The sequence below is a fragment of the Lepidochelys kempii genome, chromosome 8 (assembly GCF_965140285.1).
Source record: "Lepidochelys kempii isolate rLepKem1 chromosome 8, rLepKem1.hap1, whole genome shotgun sequence".
In the NCBI taxonomy this organism is placed as follows: Eukaryota; Metazoa; Chordata; order Testudines; family Cheloniidae; genus Lepidochelys; species Lepidochelys kempii.
Window position 1 is genome coordinate 18,420,215 of NC_136387.1, and position 18,022 is coordinate 18,438,236.

The 18,022-nt window shown below is 39.2% G+C and overlaps 1 protein-coding gene across 10 annotated transcripts in view; it reads left to right on the top strand.

The window, feature by feature from the left end:
* TCERG1 (transcription elongation regulator 1) overlaps positions 1-18,022 on the top strand; it is a 56,138-nt gene that overhangs the window by 851 nt on the left and 37,265 nt on the right. For 3 of the 10 annotated variants that reach the window (XM_073355734.1, XM_073355738.1, XM_073355742.1), the window contains exons 2-8: positions 1,521-1,746; positions 5,268-5,420; positions 5,731-6,022; positions 8,148-8,390; positions 13,516-13,578; positions 14,705-14,941; positions 17,391-17,506. In XM_073355734.1, coding sequence (XP_073211835.1) covers positions 1,521-1,746; positions 5,268-5,420; positions 5,731-6,022; positions 8,148-8,390; positions 13,516-13,578; positions 14,705-14,941; positions 17,391-17,506 — 1,330 coding nt within the window. Of the gene's footprint in view, positions 1-345; positions 940-1,520; positions 1,747-5,267; positions 5,421-5,730; positions 6,023-8,147; positions 8,391-13,515; positions 13,579-14,704; positions 14,942-17,390; positions 17,507-18,022 lie in introns of those variants that run through there. The other 7 variants (XM_073355736.1, XM_073355743.1, XM_073355739.1 and 4 more) reach the window with 5 other exon arrangements.

Sequence of the window (18,022 nt, forward strand, 5' to 3'; positions counted from 1 at the left end):
TTGCACCTGAAATAAAAGTAACGGTCTCTGGTGCCTGGTGCAACAGGCAGGAACTAATGCCAGCATGAGTGGTAAAATAGCTTTATTGGGCTTATTTAATTGGAACATAAGAACCTGCCATACTGGGTCAGACCAAAGGTCCATCTAGCCCAGTATCCTGTCTTTAGACAATGGCCAGTGCCAGGTGCTTCAGAGGGAATGAACAGAACAGGTCATCATGAAGTGATTCATCCCCTGTCCCCATTCCCAGCTGCTCACAAACAGGGGCTAGGGAAACATAATGGCTCCTGGGAGCACATAACCTGGTGTTATGGTGATAGGTGTTCTAAAAACTATAGTTCTGTCTTAACAGTACGATTCATGGTGTTGCTGATAAAACCCTGTCCTGTTTGGGACCTTGCTCTCTGACTGTCATTTGCCTTGTTTCTCTCATGACTATTAAGATTAGCTGGGATGCTGTTATTGTCAATTCCTAGGATCATGTTTTCCAGGCCTGACAGAAGAGTCTTCTCAGTAAAGAGTGCCCCTAAATTTAGAATTTGCTCCCTTTGGTGCTCCATCACTGTTAGAGGTTGGTGATCTTTGGGGCATCATTCAAAGCACATTAATTTTGTTTTGCTCTTGGGCATCTCAGGGTTGGTAGCAATGGTCAGTTGTGTACCACATAGTGGGCTGCCCCTATAATTTCCTTTTTTAAAACCTATGTAAAACAGCACCTGGTTTCTAAAACTTTAGGTGCTTTATGAAACTTAAATCAGCAGAAGTAGAAGTCTGTATAATCTGAGTGCTGAGTTGCATGTGTTTTGCCGTTCACCACCTTATAACCTTTGTTTTTTTCAATTTTGAGTCATCATGCCAACATTGGTATTGCACTGGCACTAAATGGTGGGCAAAATTGTTTTCCTGAGAGCATCAGAAGAGCGTTTGTTGGTTGCAAAGGTGAACGTTTTTTTCTATATATACACTTATTAAGCTGCCTGTGTAGTGGGCTGGGTGGCACATTGGGTTTAGTATATTAGCCTTTCATCATTGCAGATCAGAGTTCAAATCCTTCGTTAGGTCATAAGTGAAAAGGATGCAGATGGTCTCATCCAAGTCCCTGGTGGACACCCATTTACATTATGGAATAGCTAAAAACCTTGGCACAATCGGCAGCCATTGCTCGAGAGGCCTAAGATGTGACTATAGATAGACATGGTGATTCAGGTCACGTTTGAAGTGCTTTGGCAGAGCTGTGTGAGGGAAGCTTGCACAGTGCCTGTCCGTACTAAGATGGTTCAATCTAAAGGTCACTCATTTTCATGAGTGAAAAAAATCATATTCAAACTTCTAATGAATTTAAATTGTGGGGCGGGGGGGGAACCTATTAAAGTACTTGTACTTTTAATTTTATCTATTGAAACTTGACAGAATTTGTCATGTCCTTCTGCTTTTACTAGTTTCACTTTTTGTAACACAAATTAATCTATCCTGCAACTAATCAGCAAACACAAATAGTTTTCTTTTGGCTTTACACACAGAATGGCTCAGCAGCAAGCACTGAGATTTCGTGGCCCAGCACCCCCACCAAATGCTGTCATGAGGGGTCCACCACCTCTCATGCGTCCACCTCCACCTTTCGGCATGATGAGAGGTCCACCTCCACCACCTCGTCCCCCCTTTGGCCGACCTCCATTTGATCCTAATATGCCTCCAATGCCACCTCCGGGAGGGATTCCTCCACCAATGGGGCCTCCACATCTACAGGTAAAGAGTGTATGGGTTTGGTTTTCTGTTTTTGATGTGGATGGATGTGGTAAGAAGTCAGCAGCATTCAGAAGCAATTACAGCAGGAAAAGAAAAAAGTAAATGTAAAAAAAAAAAAAAAAGATCAGAGCCCAGTTAGTTTTATCACACTGCATGTTGTTCAAAAATATCTAATAGAGGGTCCTTCACGTGGTTCCTAAAGGCAAACATAATGCAATCATGTGCACAGTTAAGATGAGTTCATTGACAAAAAACTCCAGTAGTGCAGAGTTAAAATTCTCTGGTAGTGCATTGTGTCCTTCCAAATCATCAAGTTTAACTACACTCTATCTTTTGAAAACAAGGTAATGAAGAGTAGAGCTAACACAAATTTAAACCTCGGAAAACCATTAAAGTTAAGGTACATGCTACCCCCACAGTGTAACTGCTCCTTGGAGCTGGCCTTAGCCACTTGGAATGGTTTAGTAAGGGTGGTGCTATAATAAGATATGAAGAGTAAAAAGGAGAATGTCCCATTGTGTTGTGATCAACAGTTTTTAATTCCAATGTTTATCTACATGCACTCCAGCTGCATTCCTTGTGTTAGATATGGTTGTATTGAATGGTGGATCAATTAGTTGGAGCAGTTTGGAAGAGTAGTTACTGTGATATGAAAAGAGGTGCATATGTACCTTGAGGGATCAAGTGGGCCTAATTTCAACGCTGGTTCTGTTGAGGTGTGTCAGTAGTGGTGCACAGTGGTCTTGTCATGTGGATTGTCATCAGTCTAGTGAGGGGATTGTAATATTTAGCAAATTTGGGTTGGTTGCTGTGGAGTGGGCACAGGCTGTGTAGGTAGCTCCTGTTTGCTATGCCTGGCTTAAACCAGAGTTTTGTCTTAGCAAAGAGGTGTACTTTGTCCTACAGTGCTCGTAGGTGCAGTTCCCTGAGTGTTCTGCAGCATCTCCAATGACAGAGTGCTTGTATGTGTGTTATGGGTGTGTTGCGGTATTGCTCAGAGAGAATGGAATTAAGATTATGTTGTGGTGATGGTATATACCTTAACTGTGTATTTTCTGGTGTTTAGGAAGGTGAGCCTGGCACCCTTTCCCACTGCTGGAGGTAGCATGGGGAAGATGGGGAGTTCTGGATTCTCAGGCTGGTGGAGGAGTCATGGGAAGGAATTGTAGGTGTATTTGTAAGGGAGGGAGGAGGATTGTGCACAGATGACTCCACTTCTTTTCCCTCCAAGCATGTCACTGGAGGGGAAGGTGCCCAGCTGCCCACTCTTTATGGTAATGTTGTGTCCGTGCTTCTGAGATGCCAGAGAGCAAAGACTTCAGAGGATGATCCCTTGTTTATTGAGAATTGTAGAAAGAATACTTTTTTTGGAAACCCAGTTTTTTATCAAAGCTTTAAGTCATCCAACTGGGTTTTCAAAAACATAGTGTTTGATCTCTTACACAAATAAGGGTTGTTATCTAGGGGTGTTCTGGCCCCTCAGTAGCTGTGCCAGAGCACAACCCTGAGGGGCAGAGCCCTCATCCCACTCCCTCCCAACCCTCCATGGCACTGCTCTGATCATCATTCCCCCCCCCCCCCATATTCCCTTCGCTCTCCACCAAAAAAGTTATAAGAATCAGAAGAAGTTATGATCTGATCATGCTAGTGGAGCGGTGTATTGAGAACCCTTGACCAGATGCCACCGAACATTGATCGCATTAAGTTTTATTGTTCAGGAAAGGGTGAAGACTGAGTCATGATTACGTTATCCTAACCATTTACTGTCTTTCATCTTCACTGTGTTATTTTTAAATTCTTGCTATTACTTTAAAGTAAAAGCGGAGTTTACATGTAGATTTCATAGCATTTTTAAAATATCACTTTTAAACCAGAAATTTGGACCTCAGGGTGAAATGTCCAAAAGAGCCCTGCAGCACAAAATGCATTTCCTGAAAACTGCGTAGGGTAGGCCTTAAGCTCTCAGTGCCTGGGTGCAGCTAAGGTCCAGTGATGACAGCAAGTCATCTTGAGCCACCTATTCACTCTCATAGCAGGCTGCCAGCAGACCTGTTTTTACAGAGCCCCTGGTCTCGCTGCGTATATATGTTTAAATGCATCCATGATGCTTGTGCCAACCTGGAGTTACAAACATTGTCCTCAGTAACTTTGTCAGTATTGCTTCCTGAAAGGGCCAGGAGGGGGAGAGGAAGCACATGCTAAAATAAATCCTGAGTGACTAAGGTCAGTTTGGGATGGATCAGAGCCTTAGTTTGAGCACAGGTTTGCCCCAAAAAAGTGGACAAACCCGATGATTTTGTAAAATGCTGTGTTTTAGGGGGTCTGTATTTTGGGGAGCCCCTGGCTCAAATGACCCCAAATTTGAACTGCTTACACTGTCTAGCACAGCAAATTTCGAAAGAATCAGAATATACATATGTTTTTTTAGAATACTTAGAATAGTCAACCTTTAAACAGAAGAAATGCTCAATCTTACTAACAGGAGAATTGTTGCTTTGCTATTATGCTAAAACAGTGATATTCAGACTAAGGCTCGCAAGCCATGAGTGGCTCTTTAATGTGTCTCCTGCAGCTATTTGCAGCACATGATATTAAAGCACTGTGATTCAATTATTAACCAATCAGGATGCTTTTATCATGTTAACCAATTGTAGTTGATTAAAAATAATAATACCTGGTAATTTTTCTGGGAGAATAATATATAAACTAAATATTTCCCCTACTTTACTGTTTAAATATGAATATATAGTAGTATACTAAATGAAGCAATGAATTCATACTACTGTGGCTCTTTTGGGTAATGTTGATCTCTAGTTTGGCTCCTGAACCACTGAGATCTGAGTATCACTATGTTAAAAGTTCATGTACTATGGGGGACATGCATGAAATAAGAATTTAGAATGATATTGGGATGTATCAAATTAGTATTAAGCATTTTAAAATTAAGATTTTTTTGCTACCTTTGGACATTTAGTAATAACTACTTAAGTTGAACTAATCCTCTGCTGGATCATCTGTTTTTTATTTCTCTTCAATGAGGGGGGGATCATTTATGCTACTCCAGGCCTCTTCTCTTTATATGGCCGCTTCTTTGCTGCTTTGCATTTAGTTAATACCTCAAGGCTTGAAGTACTTGTTAAAGCTGTTCTCTGTGCTATGGGTTGACTTGTCATGAGGTGTGGCCCTTGCCTTGATAATACTAATTGAGGCCATGGCTCCCCTGATTTTCTGTCACTGGAGGCATTCCACTTCCGTAAGCAACGAAGCTAGGTGGATGGAAGCATTCTTCCACAAGGCTGAGGATTTTTCATACTCCCTGAGTATGCTATGTCAATCTAAATTTTAAGTGTAGAACAGGCCAGAGATTGTAATGTTGTTTCAGTGGACTGTATTAGAACAGCATGGAAGACTGTTGTTAAGTCTTTGCTTGCTGAGGCTGTGCAGTCAAGTGATACAGAATATGAACACAAACTGTATATGGCAGACCTGTGACATTGTTACTGTTATATGATTTTACACAGAGGCCACCATTCATGCCTCCTCCCATGGGTAGCATGCCACCGCCTCCTGGTATGATGTTTCCTCCAGGGATGCCACCTGTCACTGCCCCTGGAACTCCAACTATGCCACCCACTGAAGAGATATGGGTAGAAAACAAGACTCCAGATGGCAAGGTAAGACTGGAACCAAATATAGCAAGGAGCTATCAGGAATAGTGAGTGACTGCTACCATGTTACAACATCTGATCTTGTTTGCATTGGTGGTGGTGTTGTGTTGATCTTGGCCATTGAGGCTGCAGATTGTGTATAGTAAGAGTCTTTGTTTTTGTCATGCTAAATAGGTAGGCAAAACAGAGCAATTTCCTTTTATTAATACATATTCGTATAGATATTAACTTTTTCCCTCCTAATTTGAGGATGGGGGACTAGGCCATTCATTGTGAAAACATACTATTGTTTGACAATGACTTTTCTACTCCATAGGTCTATTTCTATAATGCACGAACGCGTGAGTCTGCATGGACCAAGCCAGATGGGGTAAAGGTTATTCAGCAATCAGAACTGACACCAATGCTGGCTGCTCAAGCGCAGGCCCAGGCTCAAGCGCAGGCCCAGGCTCAAGCGCAGGCCCAGGCTCAAGCGCAGGCCCAAGGTGCCTCCACACCAACAACCAGCAGTCCTGCATCTTCAGTGTCTCCATCAACCTCGTCAAGTACGCAGTCCTCCATGACCTCTACTACAACCACAGCCACTTCAATTTCACAGACCATTTCCAGTGAGTTACTGTGGGTTTCTTAGGCTTTGTGAGAGTGGGAAACAAATGCTACCTTGGAGGAAATACTGTATTAAAGACTTAATGTGACATGGGGCTCCTCTTTGCCAGGTATTTGTTTTTTCTGCTACTGCTACCCATATGTTCTCAAATAACCAAATAGATGCTTAATAGTTATTGATATACTTGGAAATGCTTTGTTAAGAAAAGGAGGAAGGGGTTGTTCCACCAAGGTTTCCCATCTTACCTGTCTCCAGGATCCAACCTGCCCTTCTGGCTGAGGAGGTGGACATGTCAGTGCTGCCTCTGGAACAAGCAGAGTTGATTGTTATAGAGCAGAACTTCTGCTTTTTCATTCTGCAGAACATCCCAGTGCTGCAGTTACTTTGTGTTTTGAGTAACAACACAGACCACGAGAGGTTCTGAGCTTTATTGATGAATGATCCATGTAGTTTGAAAACTATTGCTCTTCACAGGGGATTGACCTTGTGGAATGTATATATTTAGATTGTAGCCATAGCAAATAATCTTACAGTTGACTCATATGTCATTTTTTACTAGACCTGCAAAGCTAGAAAGTAGCTACCTAGCCTATTCTCTTGATATATTTAAGTGTAGTGTGTAGGGCATTATTTTATAGTCTGTGTAGACATTTGTTAAATATGTAACAATGGACAAGAATCACAGATGTTTAGATTCCATTCCATATCAGATCTTTGAGATCCATAGTTTACTCACTGTAGTTTTCTCTGCTTTTGAGGCATATGTTTATAGTGAGACCCTTTTTATGTAACTTAATAGAGTATTGTAGACGTTGACTTGACTGTTGGCTGCCAAAAATGTAATTTTCTTTCACCAAGCACTAATGAATTTTGCCTTTTTTCTTAAGGAAGTTCTGTTAATGTTGATGCCTGTGGCCAGGTGCTAAAGCTTGTGTTTTAAAAGATCAATTTTCTCAGCATTCAGAATCAGTCTGTAAAGTATTGGGGGTCAGAAGAGCTGGGTTCTAATTCTGACTGTGCCATTGGTTTATTGTGTGACCTTGAGCAAATCATTTAATCTCTGTATGCCTCAGTTTCCCTATCTTTAAAACACGAATAACTCTCTTACCCTTTGAGAACTGCAGATAGTGTTAAATATATACTAAATATTAAGTATCTTTATATCATTGAAAAAGTGAGTTAATCACTTTATTAAATAAAGGAGAAAATAATTTCCTTGCAATATGTTTTTCAGTTTTTATGACAAATTTAATATCTACAACATAATCACTTAGTACAAGAAAAGTGATATTTCTCCATCATTACACTGTATCGTCTCGTAAATTTATAACATTGCTTTCCAGGGTAAAAAATCAAAATGATGCCTAGTATAAGTTTAATTCTTGAAACGCATTGGCTGCCACTTTTCCTTCTTTTACCCCACACATTGATATGCAACATTAGCATCCTGTCGAAGGCTAACTCGAATCATCCTGCAAGAAATGTTGAACTGAATGTTTTATATTCATTTACCCACTAGGAGGCACTGAAGGCCACTAGAATTCTTCCATTCCATGACAAAGCATTTTCCTAAACTTTTCTTTGATTATACATGTTTGAATCACAGTTGCATGGCCACAATCTAAGAATACCACACTGTTGTCATGTACATGCACATGCAAAACTGCTGCCATTATATTGTTTAAACAACAATATTCTTTGTGCATTAGTTCCTTCATTCAAGGTTTTGTACAACTTTCTACTCCTAGTTGTCTCAATCTGAACAGAGGTTCATATTTCACTTTTCACCCAAACAAGTTAGACTAATTCTCTGGTAACCAAAGCAAGGAAACTTTTGCCACTGCTCTAGAGATTTGTTAGTTATATTATACAAACAAGGGGGTGAGGGAAATAAGAAATATAAATTGATTTTTTTTTTTTTTCCTGGAATGATATAATGTCACAGGGTGGAGGGAGGGATTTTTATTTCCAGCGAGCATCCTTTTCTTATATGTGCTTCGGTAAGGGATGAAATACTTTATAGTATGTGTAAGGAAATATTTGTGAGTGCTCATATATTTACAGTTCACATGTTGTACCATTTAAGAAAACTACACGTTTTTTTTTTCCTTCTTTCTTTTTATCAGCACCAACAACACAAGACCAGACCACAAGTTCAGGTGTTTCAGTTGCTACATCTTCAGTTAGTGTTTCAACCTCTGCTCCTTCTGCTACACCTGTGCAGACTGTACCCCAGCAAGTCCCACAGACGTTGCCTCCTGCAGTTCCTCATGCAGTACCTCAGCCAACAGCAACAATTCCTGCTTTTCCACCCGTAATGGTACCTCCATTTCGTGTCCCCCTTCCTGGCATGCCTATTCCACTTCCAGGTAAATTGGTACACTGTAGTTGTCTTATCAACTATGTGTCCATGTTGTCAATTTGTTTGCACTCATGTGTCTACTGTGTATTTAATTGCCTAAATCCTCTCCATTTAGAACATTTTCTGAAATAATTCAGGTTTAGTGGACAGACTTTAAGTAATAGTCACTTGAAACACATTTTAAATATTTAATTTTCTGATACAATTATTACAAAGTTATTTAAACATGTAAAATCCTTGCTTTGATAATACAAATAAATTAGAATGCACTGAAAAGTGCATTTTATAAATGGATTATTTTAAAGGGATCGTGTCTATACTCCAGTCCCATACAAAGTAATGAAGAGCTGGATTAATTCTTTAAGTGACTCTGAGACTGTTAATCAACTGTAAAAATAGTTTATTGCCAGTATGCCCTAGCACTACTTTTTTTCATATAGCAGAATTCATGGTTGGTATGTGATCATTGCAGTCACTTTGTTACTTGGATTTAGAGCTTTAATCTTATGCACAAATGGAATAAAACTAGAGGGGACTAAAAGTGAATTACATATTGTAGAGTCTCTCTAATATCCGGGGACCCTCACATCTACAACTATTCTGCATACATATTCAAGAGCAGAAAGTATTACAATTCAACACTGATCTCAAGTGTTCCCAAGCCTGATCTCTTGCAGCCACCAGGAATAGTGTTGGAAAAGGAACAAAAAGGCTTGAGTTGCAAGGGCTCATGTTGAAGCTTAGTCCATGTTCATAGATTCTAAGTCCAGAAGGGACCATTGTGATCTAGTGAGTCTGACTACTCTATAACACATACGATAGAACTTTCCCAAAATAATTCCAAGAGTATATCTTCTAGAAAAACATCCAATCGTGACTTCAGAATTGGCCATGTTGGAGAATCCACAACCCATGGCAAATTGTTGCCATGGTTAATTACTGATACGGTTAAAAAATTACACCTTATTTCCAGTCTGAATTTCTCTATCTTCAACTTCCAACCATTGGATTGTGTTATACTTATCTATCCGATTGAGGAGCCCATTATTTAATATTTGTTCCCCATGTACATACGTATAGACTGTAATTAAGTTACTCCTTAATTTTCTCTTTGTTAAGCATAGATTGAGCTCCTTGAGTCTATCACTGCAGGGCGTGTTTTCTAATCCTTTAATCATTCTCATAGCTCTTCTCTAAACCCTTTCCAATTTTTCAACGTTCTTGACTTGTGGGCACTAGAACTGTTCACAGTATTCCAGCAACAGTCACTCAGTGCCAGATGAAGAGGTAAAATAACCTCTCTACTCCTACTCAAGATTCCCCTGTTTATGCATCCCAGGATCACATTAGCACTTTTGGCCACAGCCTTACACTGGGAGCTAATGTTCAACTGATCATCCACCACAACCGACCTATCTTTTCCAGAGTCATGATTAGAAAAAAAAATCAACTTTATAGGAGTGATACAACAGCACAATATTGCTTTAAAAAGGAAATTATAGGGAAGTCATCAACTTAAACAAGACAAAATTATAGCAGGTTGAGGACAGTACTCTGGTTGATATTGAATGTTAGGTAAGTAATTTAGAGGTCTGATTCTGTACGCAACTGCACATGTGCAGAATTTATGTCCATCTCAGATTTCTTTGCTTCCCTGCAGAAAACTGACTTTCTGACGGGGAAGCAAAGGGAAGCCACAACATCAGTCATGGGGCCCTCTCCAGCAGTATGTTTTGGGTGTCCAGGGCAGCTGGCAGAGAGAAATCATTGAGGCAGGGGGCAGGACTGGGGAAGACCGGCTGGTGGCTCCTGCTTGTCCCAGTTGGGTTGGGGAGGACGGGACTTCCTCTTTCACTGCATGGCATCTGGGGCCGGGTCAGACCCACAGCCAGATTTCTCTCCCAGCTGCAGGAATCTCTGCAACCCCCACTCCCCCAGCTCATTCACCCATCACTCCTCAGCTGCAGGGGGAGGGATCCCTGTACAGGGAGCTGCTCTCCCATCCGCCCAACCTCCATGTATCCAGACCTCCTCATACCCAGACCCTCCTGCTCAGCCTCACCCCCGAACTCCAAACCCCCCTTGATGAACCCCACTCTCCTGCAGCTGGACCATCCCAACAAGCCACCCGCACCTGAATCCTCACCCCACCGAGCCCCAACCAGCTGTACCTGGATCCCCACCCCACTGAGCCCCATTCCACCAGCATCTGGACCCCACCCCATATTCCCCCCCCCAACCCACACCTGGATCCTCCCACACTAAGCCTCTCCACACTTGGATCCTGCCTTGCTGAGCCTGCCTTCCCACACCTGGTACATCTGGAATGGAGGAGCAGGGCCCTGGGGTGTTTCTGGAATAGGCCCGGTCCTTGCGCTCTGTCGGGGTTAGGTGCAGCCTCACCACTGAGTCTTTGTCCTGGTGGGTAGCTGTACAGTGATTTCCCACCTCTGTGCAACCAGTGGCCTGTGTTGCCCAGTGCCATGCTGGAGCCTTCACATTTATTTGACAAATAAAATTTGCAGAATTTTAAAATTGTGTGCAGCATTTTTATTTTTTTGGCACAGAATTTTAAATTTTTTGGTGCAGAATGCCATCAGGAGTAGATTCTTACATATTTTGGGGAGTTAAGGGAAAAGAATAACTAATTATTAAGTTTTAAAATAGGCATCTTAAGTCAGGATGAAGAAAGTTTGACTACTCTTAACTTCAGTTCCTGCCTCTGCCAGCAAATGATCAGTGTAAGATGAAGGATCCAATATTCTTCATGTAAAATGCATATTCAGCTATTCTTAAGTGTAAACTGGCAGGCAAAATTTGAATGATCAGTACAATAAGGAAACAATTTCAATATCCAATAAACTGCCCATGAACAAAGGACACTTGTATTTTTTGTAAGTTTCCAGTGCAGAAACTCCCACACTGAACACTACACTGGAAAAGAAGAGAGAAGTGTGAAAAGCAAACAAAACACCTTGGTTATTTGATGAAACATTTTCTTCAAATTCTCTCAGAACATGAATATAGTTTCTGAAGTTCTGGAAGACTTATACGTGACCTATTTTCCCTTTTCATTGGGAAATAACACATTGGATTGAACTGGGAGGACTCCATGCAGTTTTGAATATGTTTTCTTTGATTGTTCTAAATACACATTCTCTTTGATTAGGGAACAAAACCTATGTTTTGTTTTTGTTTTTTAATTTAGATAAAATTGATTTAACTTGGTTGTGCTTTTTTTGTGATGTTCCTAGAAAGTCTTGGAATATTCCCACCATAACTACAAAATGCCTGAAGAGATGAATTTTTAAGAAACAAGCTAAAAAGATCCTGTTAAAATATTAACAGAATTTAAAAAGACATATTGAGCATAAGTTTGTAGCTCTTTTGTGTTAGGCAGTGATGAGCATGAAGCCATCCAAAGAGATCACTTCATATTAAGAAAAAAGCTGAGCAGTGCAATTGACAAGTGATCTTGACATTTAAAGTTCTGCAGCATATTGTGAAATGACACTAAATTAACTCTTCCGTTGTGTTAATATCTTATGATACTAAATTTTAAAGTTGGTCTGCTTACTCTTAATTCATATGTGAAAAGCTAGCTGTACATTTAAAAATGTGAAATTTGTCAGAGGAAACCGCTTTTTTTTTTTTTCCCCTGTAGTTGCTAAGAAGTCTGTCTGTTCTTCAGTAGAACCAATTTCCGTGGTCAGACAGATGACATTATTTATCCTGATTTAGTTTTAGGACATACTGTAACTTCCTTAACAAAACAAATCTTTACATGCATTTAAAGGCTGTAGCATAAAAAACAAAACAAAACTAGACAAACTTCATTCAGTACCATTTGATTCAATGCTTCGGTATCCTAATTCATATATACTACATAAATGCTATTAGAAATTTTAATAAAAGAGCTCAAAACTAAAGAGCACTGACATTTTGTCTTTTCTAAAAGTTTTTTTTATATAAATTGGAAGTGTATTTTCTATATTAGATTTTTGATAAAGAAAATTAACATTTATTTTGGTTATAAACACAGGGGTTTAATTTCATTTTGTGTTGTGGGAATTCTCACCTCTTACTACTTTCATATGGTGGGAATTGAAGCATTTTAGGGTCTGGGGGTATATTTCTGAGTTTTTCAGTTACCAGTCTGAAAGTACTGGATTGATACTCAGAAATACTATACAGTCATGACCCCTTCCCCCTAAAATGAACGGTCTTCTGGAATCTTTTTTTCCTCCCTTTTATTCTCTCATCTCTCCTAGTGATTTTTCATCTCACTGAACGGGATTAGATGCCACAGCTTCCATACCTTTCAGTGTCATTTCTTTAATGAGCTAAAAGCAGTTCATGGTACTACCTCTCCCAAAGGCTAAATGTTCTGCCTACACTGCATTCCTACCCCATGCTGCTTCATAGACTGTGACAGAGCTAATACTTCCTACCGCTGACCCACCAGTACAGTTTCTTTGTTTGTGTATATTTCTTCACCCCTTCACAATTTTCTTTTTGCCTCTTCTCTTTCAGCTTCAATGCCTTTTCCTAATCGCCATCACCTCCTCTTTCCTTTCTGATTGAAATTGTGCTTTCCCTGCCACTACCACTCCCACCTTTGTCTTAATTGATTAAAACTGTACCTCCACTGTTGCTCGTGCCTTCTTTCCAGCTGGAGTAGGAGCAGGATGAAACTGCCAGGGACTGCAAGAGTTTCTGCAGCTGCTTCTATTGGCCTCTTCTGGGCAAATGCTACGAGCAAAACTACCCTCAGCACAATCTCCTGCAACATTGTCCCATACAGAGGGGTGAGACTCTACCCCACACTGAATTTAAACCCCTGAATCCTCGCTCAAATGTTTTTATAAAGTTCTAATATATGTTAAAACTGTGGTTCAACGTAAAACAGTAAGCGTTGCTGTAATTTAGAACTAGTTTTATAGTTGATCTGGCACCACTTTTCATAATCTGTTGAAACAAAAAAGAATTTACATGTTCCTGCCTGGGATGTGTCTTTTCTATTGGAAAATGACATTCTAAATTGTAGCAGGAAAATTTGTAGTATTCAGACTTCCAGTAAGAGCCGACGTACAATGGCAGCTTTCCAACATGCTTGCTTATCCATTTTACAGGTGTAGCAATGATGCAAATAGTCAGCTGCCCGTATGTAAAGACAGTCGCTACCACCAAGACCGGTAATTTTTAAAACCATCTTAGTTCATTTTGTCTGTAAGTTGGCATGGTAGTGAATGTTACTGTTTATCTTTTATTTATTTATTTGCTTTCCCCCAATTAATGGATCTGTACATTTTTATTTTCAAAAAAGGTCTAAATGAAAACATATTGGCCAGCAAATAACTTTCCTAATGAGTTGTTAGTGTTAGCCTATTTAGTACGAAAAAGCTACACAAATGCACATTATTTTAATCATTGATTTCTGAGATAAATGTGAACCTCCTCATGCCTATACTACTTAGTTTTATTTCTTATGTGTGGGGATATTTTGTTTTTTCTACTTCCGTTTGTACAGGGACATGACTGCTTGCATGTTAGTATGTATGTGGTGTATGAGTGTCTTCGTATAAATCTTCATTTTAAGGTTGTGCATTATTTAAAAATAAGCCATTTTCAGGAACAGATGTGTTTTTATATAAAAAACAGTTGCTTGTTTCTTCAATAATGTACTGATTTGTTTTTTTTTGTCCCAGGGTAAAGGCATTATAACTTGTACTTTATTATTAAACTGCTCTAAATTATGACCATATTGTGTTGGTCCTATTTTCTTACTTGAAAACAAATTTGATTTCACTTTCCAAAAAACCTGGTATATCAGGGAAATGGTATAGTAATATTATGTACTGGCTCTTCATCTCTAGGTACTTGCTTACCATTTTGCCTTAGGACATGAGCAAAATGGTTTTGGTAGTCTGTCTCCAGTACTCCACAAAACCATCACAGCATAGTTCAATATTACTCTTTTAAAAGCATTATGTCATCAGACTTTACCTTGAACTGAAATAGCAGGGATTTTGCTCTTGAAACACTGATATTGAATGCCTAAAATGCTATTATTGCATTTTAAATAATTGTACCAAAATTTGCCCAGTTGAGTATGGACACTTGTGATTTAGAAACATGGTAGTACAATTAGTAACATCAGCTTCCAATTTTTGAAAAAACAGACTTATTTTGTAGTAGTTTACATTAAACTATATGCTTAGTTGATTATCCTAAAACAGTATTTTGGTGCTTTTGTGTCACAAAATGATACTTCATTGTCACTCGCTCTTTTGTTTTGTTTTTTATTGCTCCTTTATGTAGGTGTCTTGCCAGGAATGGCCCCTCCTATTGTACCTATGATCCATCCTCAGGTTGCTATTGCCGCTTCACCTGCTACTTTGGCTGGAGCAACAGCAGTCTCTGAATGGACAGAGTACAAAACAGCAGATGGGAAGACTTACTATTATAACAATAGGACTTTGGAATCAACATGGGAAAGACCCCAAGAACTGAAAGAGAAAGGTACAGCATTCGATTTTAGAGTCCAGCCACAACTAGGTATGATCACTTTTACGACTTATTATAAACATTGTTGCAAAATGTGAATGAGAATTACTTTAATCCTCTTCTCCCTTAATTATGATTTCCAAATTGTGTTGCTAGTGGTAACTTTGGGTTGGGTATAGCTCTTAGAGTTAAAGCATATTTGTCTTCTGTTATGTTAATAGGTGTTCATTGCTGCTAAACCATGGAACATTAGATATATAAACACACACACCCCTGCTTAAAATAACTCTAAACCATGCTAGTTAAGACTGTTGCCCATGATCTAATTGACAACTCAGTTTTCACTAATTCAGCTTACTTCTCCTGAATTGAGAGGGCCATAAGACAGAGAACATCTGAATTAAGTTCCCTGAATAAAGAAGCGTTTTCTAGATCCTCATAATATATAAAATATATTTTAAAGAAAAGAAATAGGTGCAGAAGAATGCTTAGAAGGCTGTCTCTCTGCAGTTGCATTGTACAGTCTTTTTTAGGCAAGATGTCCATTCCAGAAACTAGACTGCATCATTCACTTGAGTATTCCATACAAATTTAATGTATAAAACATTTTCTAGTGGTTCTGGAACCCATGCAGAATGCCCAGTATCCAAATATGTGTCTGCTTAAAATTGCTCTCTAGTATTTCATCCTCTTCTGTAATGTTCTTTAAAGTTCCAAATACATTTTAAGACTTTCATTCTCAGTTTTTAATATCTCTTGAATCTTGATAAATATGTAGTTTATTCTAGAGAAGTTCAACAAACTGCAGTTTTTTTGGAGCAAGAGTATCTAGCTCACCCTAGTTTATTTTGTAGCTCCTAATGCATCCAAAGAAGTTGCAGACTTGTCATCTCCCTTCCCAAACCCATGGTCTCCCTAACCAAATTTGTCATGGAAGGGAAGGTGATAGCAGCTGATCTTGCAGGGGATTCCTTTCTGAGACCTATTGTCACCAGACATAGTATCAAAAACGAACAAAAAACTAATCCAGAAAATAAGGGCGCTGTAACAGTATATAAACAACAAGCAGTTTGCTAAAAAGGCAACAGTCTGCAAAGGAAGTCTATGTCAGGATGGTGTGCTGCTAATAGCAACCCTTCTGCATCATATAAGACCCACCAGAGCAGCCAGCAGTGCAAGTCAAAGCATTCAAATAACTTCCCTCTTCCCCCTCCCCAATATTCATTGATTGGATTTTAGGTGGAGAAGTAGTCTCTGTGTTGGAGTTAGAGAAATACCTCTTCCTATCACACACAATATTCTTTTATTAAAATTTAGTGCAATTTCAAGCCATCACTTTATTATAATATTTGATGGTTAACATCCCTGACTATTCTTCCCAAGTGACTTGTTTCTATTGATGTAACCTCCTTGTCGGATTTTTGACTTCTAACATTTCCTGCTGGCATTGGGACTAAGTATAGGAACAGACAGGCTGCTAAAGGGCAGTTTTAATTACAATTGTGAAATCCTTGCATGGAACCTGCTATAAGAAATATGTAGAATCTGAGTTATAATTTATCCTGCTAAACAAGGAATGTGCATGAGCACTTCAGGAAACTGGACTGAATTTGGAGCTCTTGTCACAGGGACACACACTGAAAAATCACATCTCTTGCTACTGTATTTACATGCAACACTTACAGTTGCTATAAAAGTTGGCGGGGGGGGGGCGGCAAATACTCTCTTTCAGGTTGTTTACTTTGTGCATTTGGCGTTACTTTGTATTTTGTCAGTTTCCCCTGTATTGTCTGTGAGGTTCCTGTTTGCTGAAAAGTCCAGAATTTAAAAAAAACAAAAACAAAAACAAACACTCAAATCAGGCCATACTCCTTACAGAGTATTCTGTCAGAAACTTTAATTTTTAAAAATGAGCCAATTTCAAAAATTAAAGTTGACTGTGTCACTTGAGTCCTATTAGGACCCTTATATGGGTAGCAAGGTGTTAGTAAGAGGGATTCCATTTAAATTTTTTTCTACAGTGAATGGCCAGGATGCCTGTTTTTTGGGTCAGATTCTCTGCCCCATTCCAGTTCCTTCACAACATCTAAAAAACAGAGAGCAACCAGAATTTGGCTTCAGCTGCCAAGTTGATAGTTCTCCCAGCAGAACTTCTGCCTGGGGGGGAGAGATGGGGAGAGTAGGGTCCACTACAGCAGTTCACACACCAACGGCCATAAGTTAGGAAAGACTAACTTACATTGGGGCTGGGATACCTTGAGATCAGGAGCCCTAACTGCCTTTCCCCCATGTTGAGTAGATCCTGGCACAGGAGAGAATCTGGCCCTTTGAGGATGACATTTAATTTAAAGTCTGATGAAGAGAGAATGGCAAAAAATAAAATAAAAAATAGTTCAACTTGAAAAACCACATTGATAAACTGAATCTGATGAGTTCAGTAAGAATTGTAGGTTACCGTAGGCAAACTTTTTTAAAAAAAAAAATAATCCTTTTCTGATAGAAAAAGTAGAAGAGAAGATTAAAGAGCCTATTAAAGAACCTACAGAGGAGCCTTTGCCAATGGAGACAGAAGAAGAGGAACCCAAAGAAGAACCTATAAAATTGCTGATAAAGGAGGTAAAAGACCTTGCAACCAAATAAAATAATCTTTCTGTGTACATATGTGGATGCAGACATATTGATAAGAGATTATGGTTACTAATTTGAGTTCTTAGATTATTGGGGGTGATTTGAAAACAGTATTCTTTTCTCATGACACTTAGTGATATTTTCTAATTAAAAAGAAAAAAATATAGAGAGATGAGTCAGGGAAATATCCCAATTCAGGCAATTGTTTAAGTATATTTAAATTCCATTGAAGCCAATGTTAAGCATGTGGCTTAAGGGCTTTCCTGAATCTGGGCCTTGATTTAAATAGAAACTAAATTCTGTAGCATAATAATCAAAAAATTAGTACATTTGAGAAGACTAATTGAAAACTAAGAAGAAGATATTAAGAAGGAAGGTTTTTTAAACATATTAGGCGCAAAAGAAATTCTAGCAATGGTATAGGCCCATTACCAGATGGAGATGGTAAAATTGTTAATGATGCAGGAAAGGCAGAGTTGTTCAATAAATATTTCTGTTCTTTAT